The 23,592-nt window shown below is 48.1% G+C and overlaps 1 protein-coding gene across 2 annotated transcripts in view; it reads left to right on the plus strand.

Moving 5' to 3' along the window:
* MOV10L1 (Mov10 like RNA helicase 1) overlaps nucleotides 1–23,592 on the plus strand; it is a 1,293,514-nt gene that overhangs the window by 1,075,965 nt on the left and 193,957 nt on the right. For both annotated transcript variants that reach the window (XM_078678939.1, XM_078678944.1), the window contains one exon: nucleotides 1,261–1,368. In XM_078678939.1, the coding sequence (XP_078535065.1) occupies nucleotides 1,261–1,368 (108 nt within the window). The remainder of the gene's footprint in view (nucleotides 1–1,260; nucleotides 1,369–23,592) is intronic.

The raw sequence follows: 23,592 nt of genomic DNA on the forward strand, positions 1-23,592 counted from the left end.
GCACTGGCTATTAGATTAACCTTTTGACCAATTTTAAGTGCCTTATAGAACACTAAATGAATTCTAGTAATAACAACCTAACACTTCCATTTTCAAGGAGTGGTACAAAACGGGGTGGTGATGGACGGAGCACCTGAACCAATCAAACACTCACACCCAGTCAACAGATTTGGGTTTAATCCATCACCGTTCTTTAGCCCACTCTGCCACCCCAGTTCAGACATGGCCATATGCAAATCAGTCTGACCCTGTGCCTCATGGGAACAGTCCAGCCCAAACTGCCAAGCCATGCCTTCCCTGGACCGGAAACAAGCTTCCGAGGACCGGTTTCTGGCATTTCAGCAGTCTTCAGCCCGGCTTGCTTGAATCCAGTGGCAAAGTGAGTAAGGGACTCACGTCTGAGCATACCCTGCCAACTTATGGTGAACAAAGTGGTACAAAAGGGGGTGGTGATGGACGGAGCACCTGAACCAATCAAACACTCACACCCAGTCAACAGATCTGGGTTTAATCCATCACCGTTCTTTAGCCCACTCTGCCACCCCAGTTCAGACATGGCCATATGCAAATCAGTCTGACCCTGTGCCTCATGGGAACAGTCCAGCCCGGACTGCCTAGCCATGCCTTCCCTGGACCGGAAACAAGCTTCCGAGGACCGGTTTCTGGCATTTCAGCCGTCTTCAGCCCGGCTTGCTTGAATCCAGTGGCAAAGTGAGCAAGGGACTCACGTCTGAGCATACCCTGCCAACTTATGGCGAACAAAGTGGTACAAAAGGGGGTGGTGATGGACGTAGGAGTAGCTCCATCTGGTGCTGTTACTACTGCATCATATAGTCTATATGATATGAATTATTTGAGTTTTATCCCCTTCAAACACTGCAGATCGCTTCTGAATCAGAGGTGGGGTGTTGGGAATGTGGAAAGTAAATTAGGCCAGGTTGGAACGATTTTTCGCATGAAAGGAGAGTGTATTATTAAAATGCTTTGATTAGTAATAATCGGCTACGTGTTTATTGTTCTAACCCGCTTTAGATTTCCAATCTGCTTCAGATTTGCAAAGCTTGTATGACTGGTGTTATGACTGTGTGCGATTGTTTGTCAGAGAAAGAGGGAGTTGGAGGGAGAGGGAGAACTATTTGTCGATTCAGTGTCCCCATCATAAATAGCGTAGAGGGTGTTACAAATGGGTCACTGAGAAGTAAAAGAACTAGATTTCATATTCAGTGTACACATTTATTTTATTTTATTTGTGTTTTTTAGGGTGAAAAAATTCGAAAGCTTCTACAAACTGTTGATCTCTCGGAAATTAAAGTTGGATCTGTTGAGGAGTTCCAGGGTCAGGAATACTTGGTTATCATCATTTCAACAGTAAGTAACTCTAAATGAGCTCTTTGGAATACAGCATAACTTTCTTTTGTGGGCAACAAGGTGACTTTTAGAGGTTATAAAGTGTGATCAGGGCTTTATCAATCAATCAATCAGGGGTTTATATAGCGCTATACTCACCCGTGAGGTTCTCATGGTGCGGGCCAGGAAGAGCCAGGTCTTGAGGTCCTTCCTGAACGTGTGCAGGGTCGGGGACCGTCTGATGTTCACAGGGAGCTTGATCCAGGTTTTGGCTGCGATGTGGGAGAAAGCTCTCCCGCCGGTTCCGTTTCTGCAGGTGCGGGAGACTTCTGCCAGGGCACGGTCGGCGGAGCGGAGATTCCTTTTGGGTACGTGGAAGGATACTCTCGTTGAGGTATTTGGGTCCGATGTTGTGGAGGGATTTGTAGGCGTGACTGAGGAGTTTGAAAGTGACCCTCTTCTCGACAAGGAGCCAGTGGAGGCTTTGTAGGTGTTGGGTCATGTGCTCATGGCATGGTGTCCCGAGGACGAGTCTGGCTGCGGTGCTCTGGATGGTCTGGAGTCTTTGCAGAAGGGTTTTATTGATTCTGGCTAGAGGGCATTGCTGTAGTCCAGTCTGCTGGTGATGAGTGCGTGGGTGACGGTCCTTCTGCAGTCGTGGGGGATCCACTTGAAGGTCTAACCGAGGATGCGCAGGCAGTTGAAACTAGCGGAGAAGACCGCGTTGATCTGGCCATTCATGGACAGGGAGGAGTCCAGGATGATGCTGAGGTTCCGAGCGTGGTCTGTAGGGGTGGGTGGATTCCCGAGGGCGGAGGGCAACCAGTTGTTGTCCCAGGCGGAGATGCAGGGACCGAGGATGAGGACCTCGGTCTTCTCGGAGTTAAGCTTCAGGCAGCTGTCCTTCATCCAGGCTGCCACGTTCTTCATACCTTCCTGGATACAGCGTCTGGTGTCTTTGGGATTCTTCGTGAGCTAGAGGGTGAGCTGGGTGTCGTCTGCATAGGATACGATGCTGAGCCGATGCTGTCTGACAATGGCGGCGAGGGTGGCCATGTAGATGTTGAAGAGCGTGGGGCTGAGTGAAGATCCCTGGGGGACTCCGCAGTTGATTTCCGTTGGTTCGGAGAGGAAGGGAGGAAGACTGATCCTCCGGATTCTGCTGGACAGGAAGGATTGGATCCAGTCGTGGGCAGCTCCTTGTATTCCTGTGTCGTGTAGTCTGGCTGCGAGAGTGCCATTTGAGACGGTGTTGAAAGCTGTGGAGAGGTCTAGAAGGATGAGGGCCGCAGTGTGGCCCTGGTCGAGAAGCATGCAGATGTCGTCAGTGGTGGCGAGGAGGGCTGTCTCGGTGCTGTGGTTGCTGCGGAATCCAGACTGGGAGGTGTCTAGGATGGAGTTCTCTTCCATGAAGGCGGTCAACTGGATGTTTACTAGTCTTTCTGTGACTTTGGGCGCAAAGGGGGGGGGAGAGAGATGGGTCGGTAGTTTTTCATGTCCGTTGCGTCGGCAGATGGTTTCTTGAGGAGGGGTTTTACCTCCACTCGTTTCCAGACTTCTGGGCAGATGCCTTATCTGAGGGAGGGGTTGATGGTGGGCTCTAGTTCAGGTGCGATGGCGGCTTTAGTAACTAATGTCAAAACAGAAGTATATTTAGTCAAGACAATCAGTGTACCATTGTGGATTCAAGTTATTTGGGAATCCCTTCATATTATGATAGGAGAGTAGGAGTGGATAAAGTGTTCCTCTTTGCCTGTTAATATCTTTGGATTTAGATAACTGTTCCATTTCCATATTCCTACAAGCCCATCTTGGATGATTTTATATCTCTTTAAAACACGAGTCCTCCTAAGGCAGATTTTACATCTGCTCTACACTGTACCTGCCCCAAGGAGCTACAGGTGTTCTTTTGTGCATCCTGAATGGTGTGGTAGGAGATGTGGGAGTTGTGGTAGGATATTTGGGAGTTGTACCAGGAGTGATTTGTGGCTCCTCTCCATCTGTATGCCTTACCTTAATACTGTCATGTATACTTGTTGTGTTTCACTGTATGTGTTTGTGAAGATGCAGCATCAAGCAGGGTTTTAAAGTATGGCTGGATTGAAGGTTTAAGGCCAATGTTGTTGGCACTGCAGCAAATATGTAGTAACAACCATGTATTTTCACTGCTTGGAGTCCAACTTAAACGTACTTACCAGTCCATTCTACCACCATTTGATTGAGACGTGGGTTGGTCTCATTGCAGCCCCCCTAGAAACACCTAGTAAGCTTCCGGAGGAACACTCTTCAAAGATTTACATGCCATCAACCTATCCTGACAGCAAGTCACCTAAGGGGTAACCACTGAGGTTGGCCATCAAATATAAGTTTTCAGAGAATTTCAAAGGACAAAGCGGTCGGCAAACACGCAAAAAGAACCAAGAGGAATGCCTCTAAATCTTCAATACAAAATCAATTAATGTGTGATTTTGTGTTGCCATAGCCTCTGTCAAACATCATTCCGAGTTCTCTCAAAGCTTGTCCCATACTGGGGCCTGCTCAGCATATAACCTGTTCTGAGTCTGGTAAACTTGTAACTCGACAGTACCTTGGTCTGCTTTTCCTGCCGTGACCTTTGGTTAGCATTATTCTGAGCATCTTTGAAGCAACTGCTCCATTTAGTAACCACTGCATCTGTGAGTTTTTATACTCTTTGGTAGTGGAAACCTGAAATTCCCTCTATTCTTCAAACATGGGCTCATTTTCCCCCGTTTCATTTTGGAATCTGTGGCCCATTCCACAGTAACCCATTGTCAACATTTGTTTCATTGAGAACTGGAATACCCAAATTGTTTGGAACTGCACATCGTGACCAAGTGGAAAAAGAGAACCCCATAAATCAAAATCTAGAGAGGATCCATCCTGCCACTGAATGAAATAAATCACCATTATGCGAACTCTGAGCAACATACTCTCCGTTCTCCCTTCTCTTCCCTGTCTTGGCTGAGAGATGGCTCTATGGTGTGTTCCTTGACCCACCCTCCTCCTTGCACAACCTGTGTGTTATTTTGTCCCCTTGTTGTCCTGTTGCTCACAAAGACAAATCTGGTATGAAAGTAACTAAAATCCTTGAAACCTTGGCCCTTGTTGGCACACTTGTTACCACACACCAGTCATGAAGGTAAACAATGCAATATAAACTAGCTTCTCAGCAGCCAAGATGTCTGCATTTATCTTATATTTTATGACTGCTATGCTTCTAACAAGTTGGAAACTACATTAAAAGCTGGGAGAAAAATAGATAACCAACAACTGTTAGAACCAAAGGTACATCAGCAGATGTGTATTTTGGTAAGCTCATAGTAGCTGAGACGCAGAGAGAAAGCTCCAAAAAGCAATGACTACTAGGCACTGAGTGGATTTATATTCTGCTGCTGAAATCTAAGTGATCTGGAAATGAGTCCTGGAGTTCCCAGAAGGAGGACTTCAGAGGGTACAATGACAAGGCTGTACCTGGAAAATGTTTGTCTGCCATCTTGAGACCTCAAGTTTGGGGAGGATGATGTTAGTTAAGCATGGGATCCGATAATATACACTTCATTGCTGTATTTGACCTTGGTAGTGCACCTGCCTACCCACCATAGTAGATTGTGCTCAGTGACAGGTGATGGGAACACTGAACAGAGCATGAGGAGCCAGCAATGTGTGTGCAGACAATGAACAACACCCCGTGGGAAGAGGATGGTAGAGGGACAAGGCAGGATTGGTTTACAGCACAAGTTGCTGATGTAAAAGCTGTTTGGCTTTCTGCCTGTGGAAGCTGGGCTGCCTTGAACCAGAGTATTATCAGCACAATGGGGACTGTCCTTAATCATGCGAAATAACAGTACAACACTAAAAGACAGGACTCTGGAGTAAAAAGTGTCAGCAGCAGTCACCTTAAATACATTTTAATGTATAAAATGTCACGGCACAAACAAGCTTCTTAGCTTCACAACAGATAAGTAAAAGATGTTTTGAAGAATTAAGTATCAGTCTCCTACTCACCCGAAAAGTCACTGAGGGCATTGTTCAGAATTGTGTGTAGCAGTAGTTCATTTTTTCTGTGGAAATTCTCCACACTGTTAAACGTTTTACAGGTTGCAGAATTTTACTCAAAATTAGTTGGTGAGATTTCCCACCTGCTAATACCCTCTTGGTACTGCGTAACACCACCTGTTAAATGAAAACTAGTTGGAGCTCTCTCAGCAATGAAGTACAATTATGTTCAAGGTAGGGGTGAGAAAAAGAAAGAAAATGAGGACATTTGAGTTTCTGCTGGGGCAGGAATAGTTGCAAAATGACATATCAAATCTAAAGTCAAAATCCCTCTTCTGGTATTTAATGTGTAAATAATCTTATTAGGGACTTGAGAGAAGGAGGTATACAAAGTCAATACCTTGTATTGAGTGCAGCCGTATGAGAAGACATTAGGTCAAAGCAGAAATAAATACTTTGGATTTTTAGGATGACCCCCTAAAACTGAGATTTGCTGTCAGGTGCTGAGATACACTGACCAAATATCACTCCTGTGAGACGAAGTTCAAGAGTTTAGTTTGAGCAAGAGTTGTCGTTTATAATATTTCAATAATCAATCTGTATGATTTTTCAGAAAATGCCCTTGATTACTCTACAGAAACAGACAAAGATGAGTATAATGGAGAGGATTACAGTTGACTAAGTCGGTATCACCCGTGCAGGGTTTCATGTATTGTTAGTGGCACTACCAGCCATGTGACTGTGCCAGAAGCTGCAAGAATTATAGAGTTCCTATCAGACTCTTTAGAGAAGATGGAGAGAAGGTGTGACAAAACATAAACTGGCTTTGGCATCAACTGTAGAGAACATTCTACATAAATATTTTTGGGGAAGATGAGAACAGGGTGAAGTGGTTGTTATAGCATTAACCTCAGGCCTTGGCGAAAAACAGAGCATTATAAAGCTAAAAGGTTCGGGTTTAAGTTTTCTCATTTCAGTGCCCCAGAAATGATTGAGGCAGAGAGGAGCATGAAGCCTTCTTTAGCAGAAAGGATGCAAGTAAACCAGAAAGTGTGGCATTTTCACCAAGCACCAAGAATTAGACCGGGTTCAGAATTCAGAAACAAATAAGACGGTGTGATAGTTTGAAACATACAAGGAAAACAAACTGTAATATGTATTTCTAAAGCACAGGTTCACCCATGAGTTTCTTGTTGCTGAATAACAGTTGTTACCTAACTCAATGGTATTGTTTTTATTGCCCATGGAAGGATAAAGGTATAGTTGCATTACATTTGTAGCGGTGTGATATTCATTAGTGTGAGACAATCCCTCAGTTATGCATGACTAGAAGACACCTGATGGAAAAGTTGAGTGTCATAAACATATTGGTAAATTATGTTGCCAGAGCCTTGCATCAGTTCCTCAAGATGTATTTGGAAGTTACAAGGCCTGGGATTCAGGATTGAGAATGTATAACCAGGGTATTGAATTGACCTTCGACATGGAGATTTCCTACTTGACAAACTGCCCTTGACCAGACAAACAGGAAGTAATGCCCTCTACAACTAAGAAAAAAATGATTGAATAAGATCAATAGTTTAGCACGATGATGTTGGAGTTGTAGTGCTGCATGCATTTCAGTAACTAAGTAACAGGAAAACTGATTTGTCCTCTCACCATATCATTCTATGGGATTCTAACTTGCACTGGGGAGCCCTGGCAGACTGAACTTCCTCTCGCACTTGTCATGTTTTCTACTCATTAGTAGCCTCACGTAAATCTGCTGTACACCCATTCATATGAAAGAATCTTATCTAGATCCTCTAATGTATTTATTTATTGAAAGAGTTTTATAGAGCGCTGACAGTGCCTGGGGGTATCAGAGCTTTTTACATGACAGAGGCAAAACAATAGACTAGACAAAGTTGCATCAATTGTAAAATGCAGGTTCAATTGAGGGCAGTAGTTCAAGGACGTGAGGAGAGGAGAACAGGTGAGTCCAGTGGAGGGCTAGGGATTGGAGTCCGAGTGCTTGAAGTGTTGGTTGAGGAGGAGATTTTTTAATTGTCTTTTGAAGCTCACAACGGAGGGGTCGTCCTGATATGCACTGGTAGGGAGTTCCATTTTTGGGTGCATTGTATGAGAAGGAGCGCATCAGGGATATTTGTGTTTATTTGGTGGTATGAGTAGCATATTGTTGGTGCTTCTAAGATTTCTTGTCTGGCCAGTAAAGGTGAGTTTGGTCGCAATGTACGCTCGTTTCCCAATGTGGAGGACTTTGGGGGTGAGGCAGGCCGTTTTGAAGCAGCAACAGACTTCGATTGGGAGCCATTGAGGGTAGAGAAATGTGATCAAGTCTTTTTGATCCGGTGACCATCTTTACTGCTGTATTTAATGAGGCTCTTAGAGGGTCTATGTGTGATTTTGCAGAGCCAGTAAGGGTGGTGTTTCCGTTGTCCAATCTAGACTGTGCCATCGTTTGTGTGGCCATTTTTAGATCATTCGGGTAGGAAGGGTTTGATTTTGGGAAGGACTCAGTTATAGGTTGTAGAACGCACTCCGGGCTGAAATTTTTATGTGTTGGTTCATGCTCAAACTTGTGCCCAGGGATATCCCCAAAGAGGTGATGGATTCCGAAAGCATCAGTTTGCAGTTCAGATCATCAAAGGTGTTAATCCACTCTAGGGACTAGGCGGTTAGACCATTTTTGGATAGGAGTAGGAGTTCTACCTTGTCTTAGCTGAGTTTTAGGTGGTTGTGTGAGAGCCAGTTTGGGCTTTCTTTTGAGAGTGGAATTAAGTTGTTGTACGTCTTCTAGTGCGGATATTTCTAGGTAGATCTGAGTGCCCTCAGCATATAGGTGGTAGAGGATGTTAGCTTGTCTGAACATGGTTGTAAGGGGTTCTATTTATATATTGAAAAGAGTGAGAGGACTGAGCCTTGGGCGACATCCCTGGTTATTTATGGTGGACGTGTCTGAGGTCAAGTTGTTGATTTTTACTATTTGGTAGTGGTTGTGGAAATAGCAGGTAAACCATTTCAATACCGGGCCTTCGTGTCCAATCAGTTTTTGGAGGGATTCTAGGAGTATCTTGAGATTGACAGTGTCGTAGGCCACTGAAAGTTCTAGGAGGATGAGAAGGCACTATCTATCTGATTCAAGTGCCTTGTGTTAGTCATCAGCTATGTTCAATAGGGCTGTTTCGGTGCTACATCCTTTTCTGAAGCCTGTAGCGAGTCGGGAAGATTGTTGCAGTCAATAGAGCTGATAGAAACTACCAGCCGCAGATTCCCTAACATAGAATTATCCCCAGGCGTAAGACTGGATCCGGAACATTTTTAGCCACAGCATCCCTGCGTGCCGGGGGGACGGGCTCACGCGACTCCGCCCAGGTGTTGTCCACGTACATGACATCAGCGAGGTCACATAAGTCCCACCCCAGCGCTCCTGCGTCCGTTTTTTCCTTTTCCGCGTGCAACGCTGTTGGACTTAGCCCTTATTGTCCTAAAAAATTTTGCTTTTCCCCCTAGCCTTTTTACTGACATGGTGTGTCTGAACTGAAAATAATAAATGTTGTGCAATGGTGTACGCACCTTTATTTCCACCATTGTAGAAATGCACCTTTGTAAAATGTCACTTTTAAAATGGATGCCATTTCTGTCTGCTTGTGCCGCCAGCCTGAGGTGGGTTTGCGGTCTAGTGTTTGAAGTGACAAGGTGCTCTACACTCCCCCCACATTGACAGTTGAGGCTGGGATTGCCAGGAACCTTCTAGAAGCTTCCAGCCCTTTCTGGTAGGTGGGAGGATGGATGTATATGTAGAGCAGTAGAGATGCCATGTGCTCAGACTCAGCGTGGACCTGAATGAGAGGGAACACTCTGCCAGGAGGTACCGCCGCATGGGCCTGTGTGCTGGCCCCTGTGCCCAACTGTACCACTCTGCTGTCCACCGGGCTAGTGGGAGCCCTTTGCTGGAGTGGAGACTGCGGTGCCAGGAGGAGTGCCACTTTATGGGAGATGACTCCTTCTAAGAGCTGCTGACCTATACTGATGAGTGCCCACTGACTGCTGATCTGGCCCAGCATTGCCTGCCTGCTCTCCTGCCCTAGCGCCTTGTGAGCGCTATCGTCTGTCTGCCTGCACTCCAAGGACGTGAGGAGCGTGGGCGCTACCTTCTTCTGTGGGGCCCTGGACTTGTGAGGTCCCTAGCGCCTTGGGAGCGCTATATTTGAATGGACTGTGCTTTCATGCCACCCTCCAGCGCCGTGTGGGCACCATTCCCTACATTACCAGAGAAGATGAGCACGGTCTGTTGTCCCTGGAGCTGTTGGGCCTCTCTAGTGCCATGTGAGCACTGCCTTCAGCACCGGCCCAGGAGAAGAAGGTGCGTGGGACCTGCTGCACATGCTACCAGGGAGAGCTGGTTATTGTCAATACAGCGCTGTGCTGCTAAAGCACTATATATTTAATTCCCCACATTTTTGCTGCAGCTTGATTCTGTGGGACCCTGACGGTATTCCTGGGACCATGGCCTCGTGGGCACTACAGTCTTGTGTGGGACTCGGGATCCTCACCAGCTCCCTAGCACCTTGAAGGCGCTATTTTCTTGGTTGCCAGAGGAGGAGTGACGCCTGCAGCACTGTGCTGTCAAAGCGCTATATTTGGTGGCCTGTACTTCAAGGAGGTGAGGAGCTGACGCCTGCAGCGCTGTGCTGCCAAAGCGCTATTTTATTCTGGGAGACCCTGGACTTGGGAGGACTCTAGTGCCTAGTGAGCGCTACAGCTGTGCCCCAGAAGGAGGTGAGAAGCGTGGGTGCTATTTTCCTGTGTGCTGTATTTCAACCCCACCCCCCCCCAAGGAGAAGGCCTGTGGGACTCCCCACGTTATTGCCAGAGCGGAGCCCCCTAGAAGTGGCAGTACTGATTTTGACAGCTGCACCCTACAGGACCGTGGGGAGCTGCAGCTTTGGGGGCATTGGTGATCTGAGGGCCCCAGGAGGGGGCTCCCTAGGCGCCGCGACGCCAGAGACTAACCTGCAGTGTGGGTAATGATGTTTGGGGTTACAATGGATGCACCCCTACGCTAATATTCTGCCCTAATGTTCGTAGTGGTGAGATGCACAATGGATCTGGGGATGCCCAATGCCCATATTCATGCCTGATGTGATGTATGCTCACGTTTATGCCTGCTGATAATGTCTTTAGGCCCATAATGTTTCCTACTGCTTTCCCCTCGGGGTTGCCATGCTAATGTATTCCTAGGCCTCATCTATTCATGCCTTAATGGTTGCAGTGCTGATTTGATGCCTGGCGTCTTGGTTATGTTCGAAGGCCCACTTGGATTCATGCCATGCTAGTTTTATTCTAGGCCTAATGCAAATGGAGCTTTTTGCTAATGGCATGCATAATGTGTTGTTTATGCTAAGGGAATGCCACATTGCTGATGGTTTTATGCATAATGTGACGCTGCCAAACGCCGCTATCCGGATTGCCCTTACCTGCCTGCCACTTCTTCCTGGCCCACGCCACTCGCAACCTGGTGCTTGCCTCTGTCCCCCTCCCGCCACCGCAACCGATATCTCCAGCGGCCGCAGAGCGGAGGGGAGCCCCGGACTACGTTTCCCGCCCTGCATAGCGGCGGGAGACGCAAGGAAACATCGCGCCAGGCGGCTCATAAAGAAGGCGTCACCCCCACGTCGCGGGAGCGCGCGGGGCTAAGCCCGGGCAAAGGGCGGGCCCTCTAAGGCCCTCACAGGTCCGAGAAGGACGGGACGGGCCACCTCTCTTTCATCCAGCCACGCGGAACACGGCCTAAGGTGACTGTTATATATATTAGTGGTCTTAGCCCTGTGGGGTAACACTAGAACTGTATTATATACTTTTTGATCCCAAGTAGAGGTTACGGCTTTATAGCTTAAGGAAATCAGCTCCTAAAATAACAGCATGATGAAAGCAAAAAAGACACCCATCGCTACAAGATCCTCCACGAGGAATAAAGTGGTCCCCACCACACCTCTCCCACGCCTCACTGCTATCAATTTAATGCTACAGAAAACGATAGGCATTGTGGCGGATGCAATTCAAAATACAGAGAGGCGTCTTTCTTTAACTCCAAATTTGTGTTTCCCAAACTTGTCATTACATAATACTGTTACCATCAACACTTCTGATATCACTATAAACTCACAGGAATCACTTTTAATGCAGTCCTTCTCAGGGTTGCCAAACACCCAAGGCAGGGAAAATACACTACCAGATTTAAACATACTACCAGACTGTAACAACAGGGAAAGTAGCCCTTTGCTGATTTGTATTACACAGAACAACCTGGGCCCTTTTCCCCTATAGCCACGCCTACAGCTTCGCCACGGGTAGATGATGAATACTCTGGGAGAACACCGTCCATAAATGATCCTGTCCCTGACAAAGGCAGTCCGATAATTAAGCCCAAAAGAGGGAAAGGAAAGAAAACAAAATCATTAGTCAGGAAAATTTACCGGCCCCTCTGCAAACACAAGTCCTCAGTAAAGGACGTTTGGTCCAATTTTAGATTGGCCAAACTGATAAATAAAATTCCAAATCACCTGGCATTACCAACACCTAGCTCAGCGGCATCTTCACAACTAGAAGATACACAGGTAGAAAAGGTGAAAGTTAGTGTAGATCAGGCAAGCCAGACGGAATCAACACACTTAAGTGACAACACACTCCTAACACAACTGGAACGCTCAATGAGGTCCCTTCTGCTTCCAATACGTGAAAGAATAACCAAGTTGGGTGAAACTATTGAGAAATTAGAGGTGTCACAAAACGAAAAGACCGTAACTATGTTAAAAACCCTAAGATCACCACTGTCAAAGGTCAACCCAACAATGGCCAAAACTACACCAAAGGTGTTCAATACCAAAAATCCACGAGTAAAGAAATCATCACATAGTAGCAACATTAATCAGAGATTGGCTCCCTCTTCCGCAGTAGTAGCCCAGATTGATCCAAATAAAAACCTTAGTGTCCCTGAAAATGCCTCACTGACAGAGGGTACAAATCCCAGTACGGCATCTGAGGCTCCTACAGCCGAAAATGACGAGAGTGAATGGGCTGCAGAGGGTTTTAGTATCGACGAACATAACGATCAGCCCGGGCCTTTAAAGCCCATAGTACCTCAAAATAGGGCCAAAAATGACTGCTCTGAGAAACTTACAAACCGGATAACAGTTAAAAAGCCCATCCATATCAATCTCCCCCCGGAATCTCACCCCTACACCATAGTAATGATAGGCGTCCCGAAACTTGGTGAGGGGAAAACGGAAACATACGGGGAATTAAAAAATAAAGTGAGCCACTGGCTAACCACTCACAGACCGATTCCCTCACACTTCAATGGCCATATAATCCATGTCAGAAGGGTAGACTGGGTGGGACACAGATTTAAGTCCACAGAGGGTGAGTGTATTATCGTAAGTTTTAGAGACACCCGTGTGGCAAGTTACATTAGCAGTCAAAGGGATGGTCTCACAAATAGTCTGATTCGCACTATGGATCTCAGCTATTTCTATCCTCCAAATGATCGGGGGCTAAATGACACGCATCAACATTTCTCGCTGGAACAGGGGACTTTTAACGCTTATGTTAACGAACATCCAACCTGGGACATTACAGGGAACTATGGGCATTATACCCCAAATGACTCATTACATCCAAATCGGGCCATACCCAGGGACTATAGAACTATAAATCCCTTTGCCACGAAATCAGAGAGGCGGGAAGGCCCACATCAATTATAGCAATATGAGTATCCTTACTCAACTCATCTCAATAACCAGTACAGTGTTCCTATTTCAAATAGGTTTGATGCCCTCTACGGACAGGGAGGCCTGGAGGGGGTTGATTGACTACCTGTAACATCAATTTTGTCTGATTACACCGACTATATACATCATGATATATGCCTAGGTAATGAGGTTAACACAAATGCGTTGCATGAATCCATTCCTGCTGAAAAACCTAAACTAAACAACCTCATAGATCAAGAAAAGGGATTCCCCACTAGAGGTCGTACCATCACTAGTCTGGCTAAACCCAACCACTGACTTATTAAAGGACTATAGTCCTGTTCCCACTCATATAGATCAAACTTATAACATCATGGAAGAGCAGGTAGTCATATGTACAGAGCCACCTTACGTAAACCTAGCTGATAAGGTAAACACAGACATAGACCCCAAAATACTGTGCTCATTAATACCCTGTAGTGCAAGCTTAGTCTCCTGGAATACTGCAGGGCTGGCTGATAAAGCGACCCCACCTGGTTGTCTTTTGTCAAGCAACACACTGTGATATGCCTCCAAGAAACATGGCTGGTAGAAAAAAATGTTTATATTGAGGGGTATCAAAGTTTCTTCACACCAGCCGAACCATCGAGTAGTGGAAGAGCAAAGGGGGGCCTGGCAACCTACGTTAACTTGGCACTCACTTGCCAAACAGTCAAGCGTCATTCTGGCAACAGAAATATCCAAGTTCTAGAGCTAAAGAGGGGCAAAAACACCCTGACTCTGATCAACTTTCATAACGCAGTAAATCAGAACGGAGAGTGCAACTTATTGGCCTTGTGTGACTTCTTGAGAGACAATGCGGGAAAACTGCCGTGCCAAATACTGATCGCAGGTGATTTCAATACCCATCCTTGTGGGAACCCAGGAGTGACTGTTATCGGACAATTGGGATGTAATAGCCTGAAAGGCTTTCACTTCGATCATTCTCGGCGTGGAACACAACTAAACACCCTGATGAACGAAAATAATTTAATTACAGCCATGACTATGGTGGCGGAGCACACCCTTCACTCTGTCCCCACGTATAAAGGCCACACCAATGGGTCATACATAGATCATATCTTATTATCCGCTGATCTTGCCAATTTCGTCTTAGACTTCTCCATCCAAATGAACATTCATAGTGACCACAACCCTATCTGCATCAAACTGGGTGGGGGAATTTTTGAACAGCGTAAGCCACGTGAAGCTCGTGGGACTCTAAAGTGTATAAATGGAAAGCGTCGCCTAAAATGGACAATGGTGAACTGTGAACATTTGTACACCTCAATTAATAACCTGCGCAGTTCCGAACTTTCTCTCGGTGTCTCACCTGCATCATCATCACAACAAACCTTGGCTGCATTTGAGGGTGTTGTATTAACAGTAGGGTCATTGTTAATGGTGCCAGTTAAAGGGAATGCCGGCAGTAACCCGAAATGGTTTGACAACTCCTGCTCTAAGGCCAGCCGAGACCTTAAGATGGCCCTGAAAACAAGACTCGGTTCATATTAAGGCCATGCGCACCAGGTATAACAAGTCCCTTGCTATACGAAAGAAAGAGGTAAAGACAAGTGTTTGGGAGACCCTCTTAGATCCTAAAACCTTGGGAAACAGCGCCAAGTTCTGGGAAATTATAAATAAACCCCTGTTTGACCAACCAAGTAATTTTGTTCTTGGCACAAACATCCCAGAGGAGGAGTGGGTCAACCATTTTAGTTCGACTTTTAAAAGTAATGAGTCTCAAGCAGAAAATAGTTTTGTCGCTCCTAAGGAGAACTTTCTGCTCTTTTCAATTAATGAGGTTGAAACAGGAATCCAAGGGCTAACAAGTAACAAGGCCCCAGGACCAGATGGCCTCCCTCCGGACCTTTTTAAATCTTGCACATCGCTATGGGCGCCTGTCCTTACCGCTGTACTTAATGCAGCACCGGTTTCTGGCTGCCCAAAGTCGTGGGGGGTCTCCACCATCGTACCCGTGTTTAAGAAAGGAGACCGTAATAGCCCCCTCTGCTACAGACCAATATCTTTAATTAACTCCGTGGTCAAAGTAGTGGGGGGGAGTAATCTTAAACAGGTTAGTTGCATGGGCAGATGAAAACAAAGTAATATCCCCAATCCAACATGGTTTCAGGCCCGGTCACTCTACGGTCACACAGTGTTTGAACCTGTATATGATCATAGGGAAATACACCATGGCCCAGCAAGGTACAATTCACATGGCGTTCATGGACCTATCGTTGGCTTTCGACTGTGTAAACCGTGGCAGGCTCTGGGACGCCATGGCCAAAATGGGTGTAGAGCAGAACCTAATTAACCTGTTAGCAGATATGCATTCTGACACGAGAGCAAATGTCCGGTACACACAAGATCTAAAAGTAACGAGAGACTTTAAAGTGCATCGGGGTGTCCGGCAAGGGTGCATTCTAGCCCCGTTCCTCTTCAATCTATATATAAATGACCTGGAAGAGCATCTTCTAAACACGGGAGCAGATTACCCCTATGTCGGACGGAAAGGTCTGCCGCTTCTGCTTTACGCGGATGACTGAGTCCTGTTATCCAGGACTGCAATTGGTCTTCAAACATTGTTAAATTCCTTCCTTGCTTTTATGAAGTCTCGAGACCTGAGCATTAATAACTCCAAATCCTACGTAATGAAGGTAGGCCAAGGTAATAAAAAGCCAAACTCCCTCAATGTTAACGGGGAAAAAATTCCAGTAACAAAAACATTTTCTTATCTCGGAGTCCTGTTATGATCACCAACTGAACTGGGGACCCGCGGTACAGAAGAAAAAGGGGGAGGTAACCCGGGCAAATGCAGCAATACTTGACTTTGCAAGAAAAATGGGCAATAGCCCGGTGGCTGCACTGCTCCAACTTTACCAGGCCAAGAGCGTTGCCATTGCATGCTATGGTAACGAGTTATGGGGGTATGCCTCACTAGGAGCCCTGGAGGTAGTGGAAAACAACTTTCTAAAACAGGTATTGAGGGTTCCAAGGGGAACAGCAAACTTTTCTGTACATGAAGAGTTGGGTATGCCTTACCTATGTGACAAGATAGCCGTAAACCCTTTACTTTGCTGGCTAAACTGCTGGTTAAACAGTGATTTACCCCTTACCCAGCAAATCTTGAGGGAAGCATTAACATGGGAAAATAGGCTTAAAGTTCCCTGGATTAAGTACTTAAGTAACTGTTTTACTGAACTAGGGCGCCCCAAACTCTTTTCAACCCCAGAATCCATTACGAAATGGGATGTTATTAATGTGAAGAAGATCTTTATTACATCCAGGTATTTAGCTCGGGAGGATGGCGAACTAAAGAAATGCAGTGTACGGAAACATGTGCTACTAAAAACCTCTTTGCTCATGGAACCGTACCTGTCATGGCCCATGTCAGGTTACGACCGTTTCCTGCTGACGAGGTTTCGCCTGGACTTATTTCACCTATTATTGGCCGTACCTAAGGGGACCCACCGTGGTCAAGTGTTGCCGGCTTGCGGCTGCGACGAAAAGTCTCCGCAAGACCAGGCACACTTTCTTTTTATCTGCCCCTACTACACTGTACCACGGAGGCTATACTTAAAACCTTGCCTCAAAAAATTGAACTTTGCACAAATCAGACCCGCACTTTACTACCTTCAGCTGTTAAGTTGTGATTGCACTTTATTTGTATGCAGCTTTTTAAAACTAGCACTTAAATTTAGGAAAAGCATGGAGGGGTAACGGTGCTACTGATAGATATATTTTTAGCTAATAATAATTCTTTATATTTTTATAGTACATTCTGCTTGTGACTTTCTTGTTCTATGTTGCTTTTAAAAGAAAATCTTTTTGACTGTCTGTGTTAATGTATGTCTAATGAAATATGCTTTTATGGTTGTTACTACGAATAAAGTTATTTGACTTGACTTGACTACTAGACCATATGGGTTCTGATGCATAATGAGTTTTAATGCCTGCTATTATATGCCTACTGTTTTCCTGCCTACTGATAAAGCCTGAGGTGTTTGGGCTCATGGCGATGCCTACTGCATGTGATTCTGCCTACGGTGATGCCATGTTGTTTTCATTTCAGGTTATATACCAATGCTAATGTTCATGTTTAATGTGATGTTCACAGGTCTATGCCTACTGCAGTTGTTCCGGCCTTATGCTCTGTGTTAATGATAATGTTTTCCCCCTAAGGCTGGCTGCTGATGGGTTTGCGTTCAATGTTAATGCTTTTTCCCCAATGCCTGACGATGTCTTTAGGCCTAAGGTGAGGCCTAATGACCTGCAAGCATGATTTCCTTTCAGGCCTAATGCCAATGTGTCCTAATGCTGATGGACTTTACATTTATTCTAGTTGTGATGGCGATGGTTCTGGCAGCGGCCCGATTGGTGCTGCCCTGAATATATTATCCCCTGTAAATATTGACCTGGCGCAAGTTGGCGCAGTGCAGAGGTTACTGTGTTTTACATAATACAAAAGTTATTCTTACATAACCTTGTGTAGCATCTCTTTGTAGTGTGCCTTGTGTGTCGCCTGTGTGTGCTGCGCGGATGCTTTACACATTTCCTCTGGAGTTTGGTCCGCCCGCTCTGCACCACTCTCCCCCTTTCTATGAAACGCAGATCCGGTTCGTGCTTCGGGCCTGTTTAGGCCTTTCCCTTTCACTTTTGCGTGTGTTTGTGGGAACAGTGTGCGGATGCCTTCGGGCTTCAAAACGTGCTCATCTTGTGGACGTCTGATGTCGGCAACTGACCCTCACCTCATTTGCATGTGGTGCTTGGGGGAAGATCACGGCTCCACTGATTGCGAGGCGTGCCAACAGTTGAAGCTGAAGTCGTGGTGGGAGTACCGGATGAAACTTCTCCCAGCTCGTATGTCCAGATCGGCTTCGTCACCTCGATCAGCTTCTGCGGAAGGTTTTTGAAGCCGTCTTCGTCGTCCTCATCCTTCTCCTAAGCTGCAAGAGCGTCGCTCACCTGTTGGTAAGTGTCGGAGTTTGTCCCTGAAGGCTGGTTTCTGGCCTGTTGGGGGCGTGGGCTCTCTGCGGGTGATGTGGCCCGCGTATCGTCCCCCTATCCACCGTTTCCCGGTGAGCGGGCGTCATGACTCCAGATGGAGACATATGCGGCGGCTTTTCAGGCCTTGCTGGTTTCTCCTCCTCCTCCTTCCCCTCCTGGGACGTCAGAGGATCCTTGCAGTGTGCGGGGCCCTCTGTGGCGTCGCCGGCAGCTCCGGCTCCGGCGCTGACTGGTTCGGGTCCAGGCTCGGAGGATGTGGTGCCGTTGGGGTGCGGCCCTTCGGGGGTTCTCTACTTCGGACCACGGCGCCTCTGCTTCACCGCAAGCTCCTGCGGGAGTCCCTGTGGTGTTGCGGGGTCTCGGGTCGCATCCCCGAGCCCCTCTCAGCCCTATGGACAGGCGGCGATCTTGTCTGGGGCCGAGATGACGCCACTAAGGCTGCAGCTGCTGGCGCTGGCCACCGGGGTCGACGGACCCCCGGTCCCATCATGGGTCGAGGCTGGAGGGGGCCTCCCATCCCTCCACGCAGGCGGCTGCCTCATCAGAGGTCGAGTCGGCCTTGGCGGCGCTACAGGGGTTGGCGGGCCCCGCTTGTCCCTCATGGGTCGAGGCTGGCGGGGGTCTCATTGTCACTCCCCGGGTCCCTCTCGTCCCTCATCCCAGGCAGCTGCCTCATTGGAGATCGAGTCTGTGCTGTTCCGACGCTGTCCCTTAGCCACCTCGGCTCCAACCCAGCCCTGGTCTCCTGCGCCGTGTGGTGCGGAGGAGGCCTGTCCGGCGTCCCCTTTGGCTCTGGACGATGATTACGTCCTGCCTCCGGTTGCGGACTCTACGGCACTGGGCAGGCATCGGGTTGCGGACTCATCTTCGGACGCCTCCTCTTCCCTGGAGGTTGGGCACCTTCTGGTGTCGTTTTCGCCGGAGACGGGCCACCACCTCGTAGCTTTTTCCCCAACGTCATCGAAGGACGGGTCCTGGCTATTGCCGCGGTCGCGGTTTTTGCCGAAGGAACCACAGGTCCCCCACTCCACGGCCCCTCTTCCTCCTTTCCATGTCCTGGCCCTTCCCCCCTCCGATTGGCTTAGAGGATGTCTGCCTTATCTTGCAGCTGTTGCGTACGGAGGAGCTGCTTTTACCACCGCGCGGCCCTACGGAGGCGGGTACGGCCTTCGCTCGCGCTATTTCCATGGCTGTGGGTATTTTGCGCATGGGAGATACGGCTGCCTATTTCCCCGCGGATCATCTTCTGGAAGTTCTCCACCAGGGCTCTGGTGGTAGGGAGCTGCTGCTTCCCTTTGAAGGTTCCCTCCATTCTTCTCTGGAGGGGACTTGGGGGCATCCCACCACAGGGGGGATCTGGTGCCCCAACACCTACTGCACCGCCACCTTCCAGCACCACGGGACCAGGTGTGTCTTTCCCTCCACCCCTCTGCCAGAAGCCCCCTCTTGCAGACTGCCTTTCCCTCCCTGCCACCTCTGTTGTCTCCATCTTCACAGGAGGACCGCTGGCTGGACTCTTGGGGGCGCAATATGTTAGTTTCGACCAGTGCGGCTCTATGTGTGTTGGCTAGGGCCGCTTCTTGCTTGTGGGACTCGGCGGAGTCCCTTGGGTCTGCCGCTTCTCAGGAGGGTGCTTCTATTGATTTGCGGCAACATGCGTTAGATGCCCGGGAACTGGCGGCATGTATTCTTCGCTCTGCTCTAGACATCTCGGAGGTGCTTGGTCGTGCCATGGCTTCTTTGGTTGCCCTTCGCCGCCATGTTTGGCTTAGGGACAGTTTGTTCCCAGAGAATGTTCGGGAGCGGCTGGTGGATCTTCTTTTCGATGGCGCTCTTTTGTTCCACGCTCCTGCAGACTCGCCCATTCAGAGGTTCTTGGCGGGGCGGGGCTTCGGCCTCCTCCTTCTCCCCCTCAGTGACCTGTGAGTTGATCTGGCTTTTGAGAGATGTTCTTCTGTTGGGGCGGGGCGCCCCAGTTGTGTGATCGGTGTGTCTCATTTGCATTTGAGTCCTCTTTGTTAGGACTATGGTTCTGTTGGCTGCTTGCCGGCCCTTCTTGACTGTTTTTGCTTTCGGGTTTTTTATACCAAGTTGGCCCTGAGATTAGGCCTTCTGTTTTTCCTCTTTGGCTGCTTGACAAGCCTGCAGCGGGGGCTTTTTTCTGCAGATCTTTTGTTGTCCACTGCTGCAGAAGCTTCATCCTAAGAGGGTCCCTAAGAGGGTTCCCATTTCTGGGACTTAACATACCCTATGTGGGGTAGTGGTAGCTGTTGTATAGCTTGTTGTGTGCCTTGGACCTGTGGTCACTTTGGGCCTCTGCTCTCAACGGCGTTAAGGTACGTTGCAGGTGCAATCCTCTTATTGATGGCTTGGTATGCCTTGCGTAGCGCCCCGGGGTGTCCTCCGAGGTCGCTGCGTGTGTCCGCCTAGTCTGGCTTGCTGTCTGCGGCCTGACGTCACAGCTCTAGATCCTCTTCTTGTTGTATCGTGTGTGCGGACTCCTCCCTGGGGCGTGTCCGGGCCCTTCTTGCCTTCCCGCTCTCTGTCTTCAGCTGGAGTCTGGCTTGTCCGGGGTGCATTGTCCCGTGGTGTTCTCTGGCTGTTCTCTTGTCCGCTTCTTCAAATTGGCCCTGCACTCGGTTCTGCATCTGCTTCTGAGGGCTGCGACGGCTTTTGTGTTTCTCCCTCTTTCGGGCGCAGCCTGCCTGGTTCTTCCAGGATGACCTCGGGCCCGCTTTCTGCTTCCGCCTGCTTTTTGCTGACAGCGCCGTTCTGTCTGGCCTATTGACTTCTGGCTGTGATAGGCTCAGCTGTCCCCCCTTCACTGGGTGTGCACCCCGGGTGGGGGGGCATGACTTTGCTCTACCTCTTCTCCTTGGAGTCTCTAGGTTGATCTTCTTCCTCGGTGCTCCTCTTCCTTGGCTTAGCCTTGGGTGGAGGTTCTGCTGCCTTGTATGGGAGTGGGGTGCTTCGGCCTCCTTTCGCCTTACCCTTGTTTCCTCTGCTGAGTGTGAACAGGCTGCCTCTTCTTGTGCTTCCCGCACCCCCCTTGCGGTTGGTGGCCTTCTGACTGTAGGGGTTCCCCTTGCCTGGGGGGACAGGGCTCCTCGCCCTGTTCTTTGGACTCCCTTTAGGGACCCTCCGTTATGTCCAGGCTGGTGGGGTCCTCTCGCAGACCCTCCTCCTCCATGGGTATGGCTAGGGTATCTATTCTACGTTAAGGAATCTGCGGCTAGTAATCTCTATCAGATGTACGAGTTACCTTTGGAAACGATGTATCTGGTAGAGACAATTCTAGCCGCAGATTCCTTCACGGCCCGACATTCCTCCCCGTCTGCAAGGACCTTTGGCTTGGTCTCCTACAATCGCCTCCCTGAGGTGGCTATGTCTCCTGTGAGTGCATTCTGTTGCTCTTGCTGACAGGGTGTTCGTCCTGTTTCTTTGCTCCTTTCCTCCACTTTTTGGCACATTGGAGGATGGGATTATTGGTGCTTCTTTGCCCTTCTGCTCTGGTTGCTCTGGGTTGGGGCCTCCCTTCGACCTCGCCCTCTCCCCTCCCTCTTGCCTTTCTTGCTGAGGGTTCTGGCCCCTCTGCTATCCTCTAGGTTGGGGTCTTTTTGCTGTGCCTCTGCCTTGTTCCTTCTGGGGTTGTCACACTCTGTGATGGGGCTGTCTTGGAGGTTTGTCGTTCCCTGTTTGTCTTGGACTGTTTTTCCCCTTCATTGTTATTGGTTGGGGTTGTAGTCCTGCTACATGTTATCATGACCTTTTTACATATATTCTTTGTCTCCAGGGGGAGGGCTATCTCCATTCTGGCAGGGTGGCTGCTTAGGGCTGTGCTCTGTTCTTTACTTTCTTCCCTGCCTTTGGGTACTGCAGTGTTTAGCACCGCTCCTTGTGGTGGTGTTCATCACCATTCCTTTTTCTGTTCTTTTGCACACTGTTCCCATACTCCCACAGTTTTGTCTGATGACTCCGCATTGTGGCGCTGAAAAGTTCTCCGAAGAAAACTGACGTAGGCCTGCCAGGGTGGGACTTGTGTGACCTCGCTGACATCACGTACGCGGACAACGCCTGGGCGGAGTCGCGTGATGCCGTCCCCCCGGCACGCAGGGATGCTGTGGCAAAAATGCTTCCCGATCCAGTCTCATGCCTGGGGATAATTCTATATTAAGGAATCTGCGGCTAGAATTGTCTCTACCAGATACATAGTTACCGAAGGTAAGTAACTCGTACGTTAAGGAAGTTGGGAGATAATACATTTCTCCAGAATTTTTGCCAGGAAATGGAATGTTGGAAACGGGTCTTAAATTACTCACATCGATTGGGTCTGCACCTGGTTTCTTTAGCAAGGGAGTGACTTGTTCCAATTTGAGGCAGTCGGACATCAACCCATTACTCGGAGAGCTGTTTATTATTTTAGTCCAGAGGGGAGCTAGAGCGTGGTTGCGGCATTTCGTAAAGGAAGCTCCAAGGGTTAGGAGTGCTTGGAATTTGCAATCATCTTAGATATGTTGGGGATAAATAAAGGAATTAAATAATTTTATAAAGCGCACAATACCCGAAGGCGTCTTAGCGCTATACGGATCAAAACCAGGACGGCCATCAGTTTAAGGGGATACCTTTGGCATCGCTCAGTGACTTATTGTGAAACTAACCAGGTCTTCAACTGTTTCCTGAATTGCTGCAAGATGGCTTGTGAGCGAAGTGCAAGAGGTAGAGAGTTCCCTAGCTTCCCACCACGGTACGAGTGTTCTTCCGCCCCATTTTGCTCTGTTAATTCTTGGGACCATGACCATTTGTGTGGAGCTCGGTCTGAGGTTCCTGCTGGTAATGTACCAGGAGAACCAATCCTGAAAAAAGGACGGACCCGTTCTGTAGAGCGCTTTGTGGATTAAACACAGAGCCTTGTAGGAGATCCTCTTCTCCACCTGCAACTAATGAAGGCATTCTTTAAATGAGAGATTGGTTTAAACTTGGAGACCTTCAGTAGCGTTTTTGCTACAGCATTCTGTAGGTAGTGTAGTTTTTTTTCAAGTGTTTGGAGGTACCTAAATAGAGGGCATTGCAATAGTCCATCTTCACAAAAAGATCATCACCTTTTTCTTGTAACTCAAACTGAATGAATGGGTGAATTTTCTTGAGAACCCTCCACATAAAAAAACCTGCTGAGGTCACTGCATTAATTTGGGCAGAGAACTTAATTAGGTATCGAAAATGATTCACAAGTTTCTTGCCTTCTGCACTGGCTTTGGTAGAGCGGCCAGCTCCGAGGGCCACCAGGATTCACCAGGATGCATCCCAAAAGGAGGTCACCTTTCGAAAATGCAGAACCTCCGTTTTGTCCGAGTTTATCTTGAGGCAATTTCTCTGCTTCCATCCTGCAACCTGGGCCATGTATCTGCAGAAAGTGTTTGCATCTTTT

This window comes from Lissotriton helveticus, chromosome 1_1, assembly GCF_964261635.1.
Source record: "Lissotriton helveticus chromosome 1_1, aLisHel1.1, whole genome shotgun sequence".
NCBI classification, from domain to species: domain Eukaryota; kingdom Metazoa; phylum Chordata; class Amphibia; order Caudata; family Salamandridae; genus Lissotriton; species Lissotriton helveticus.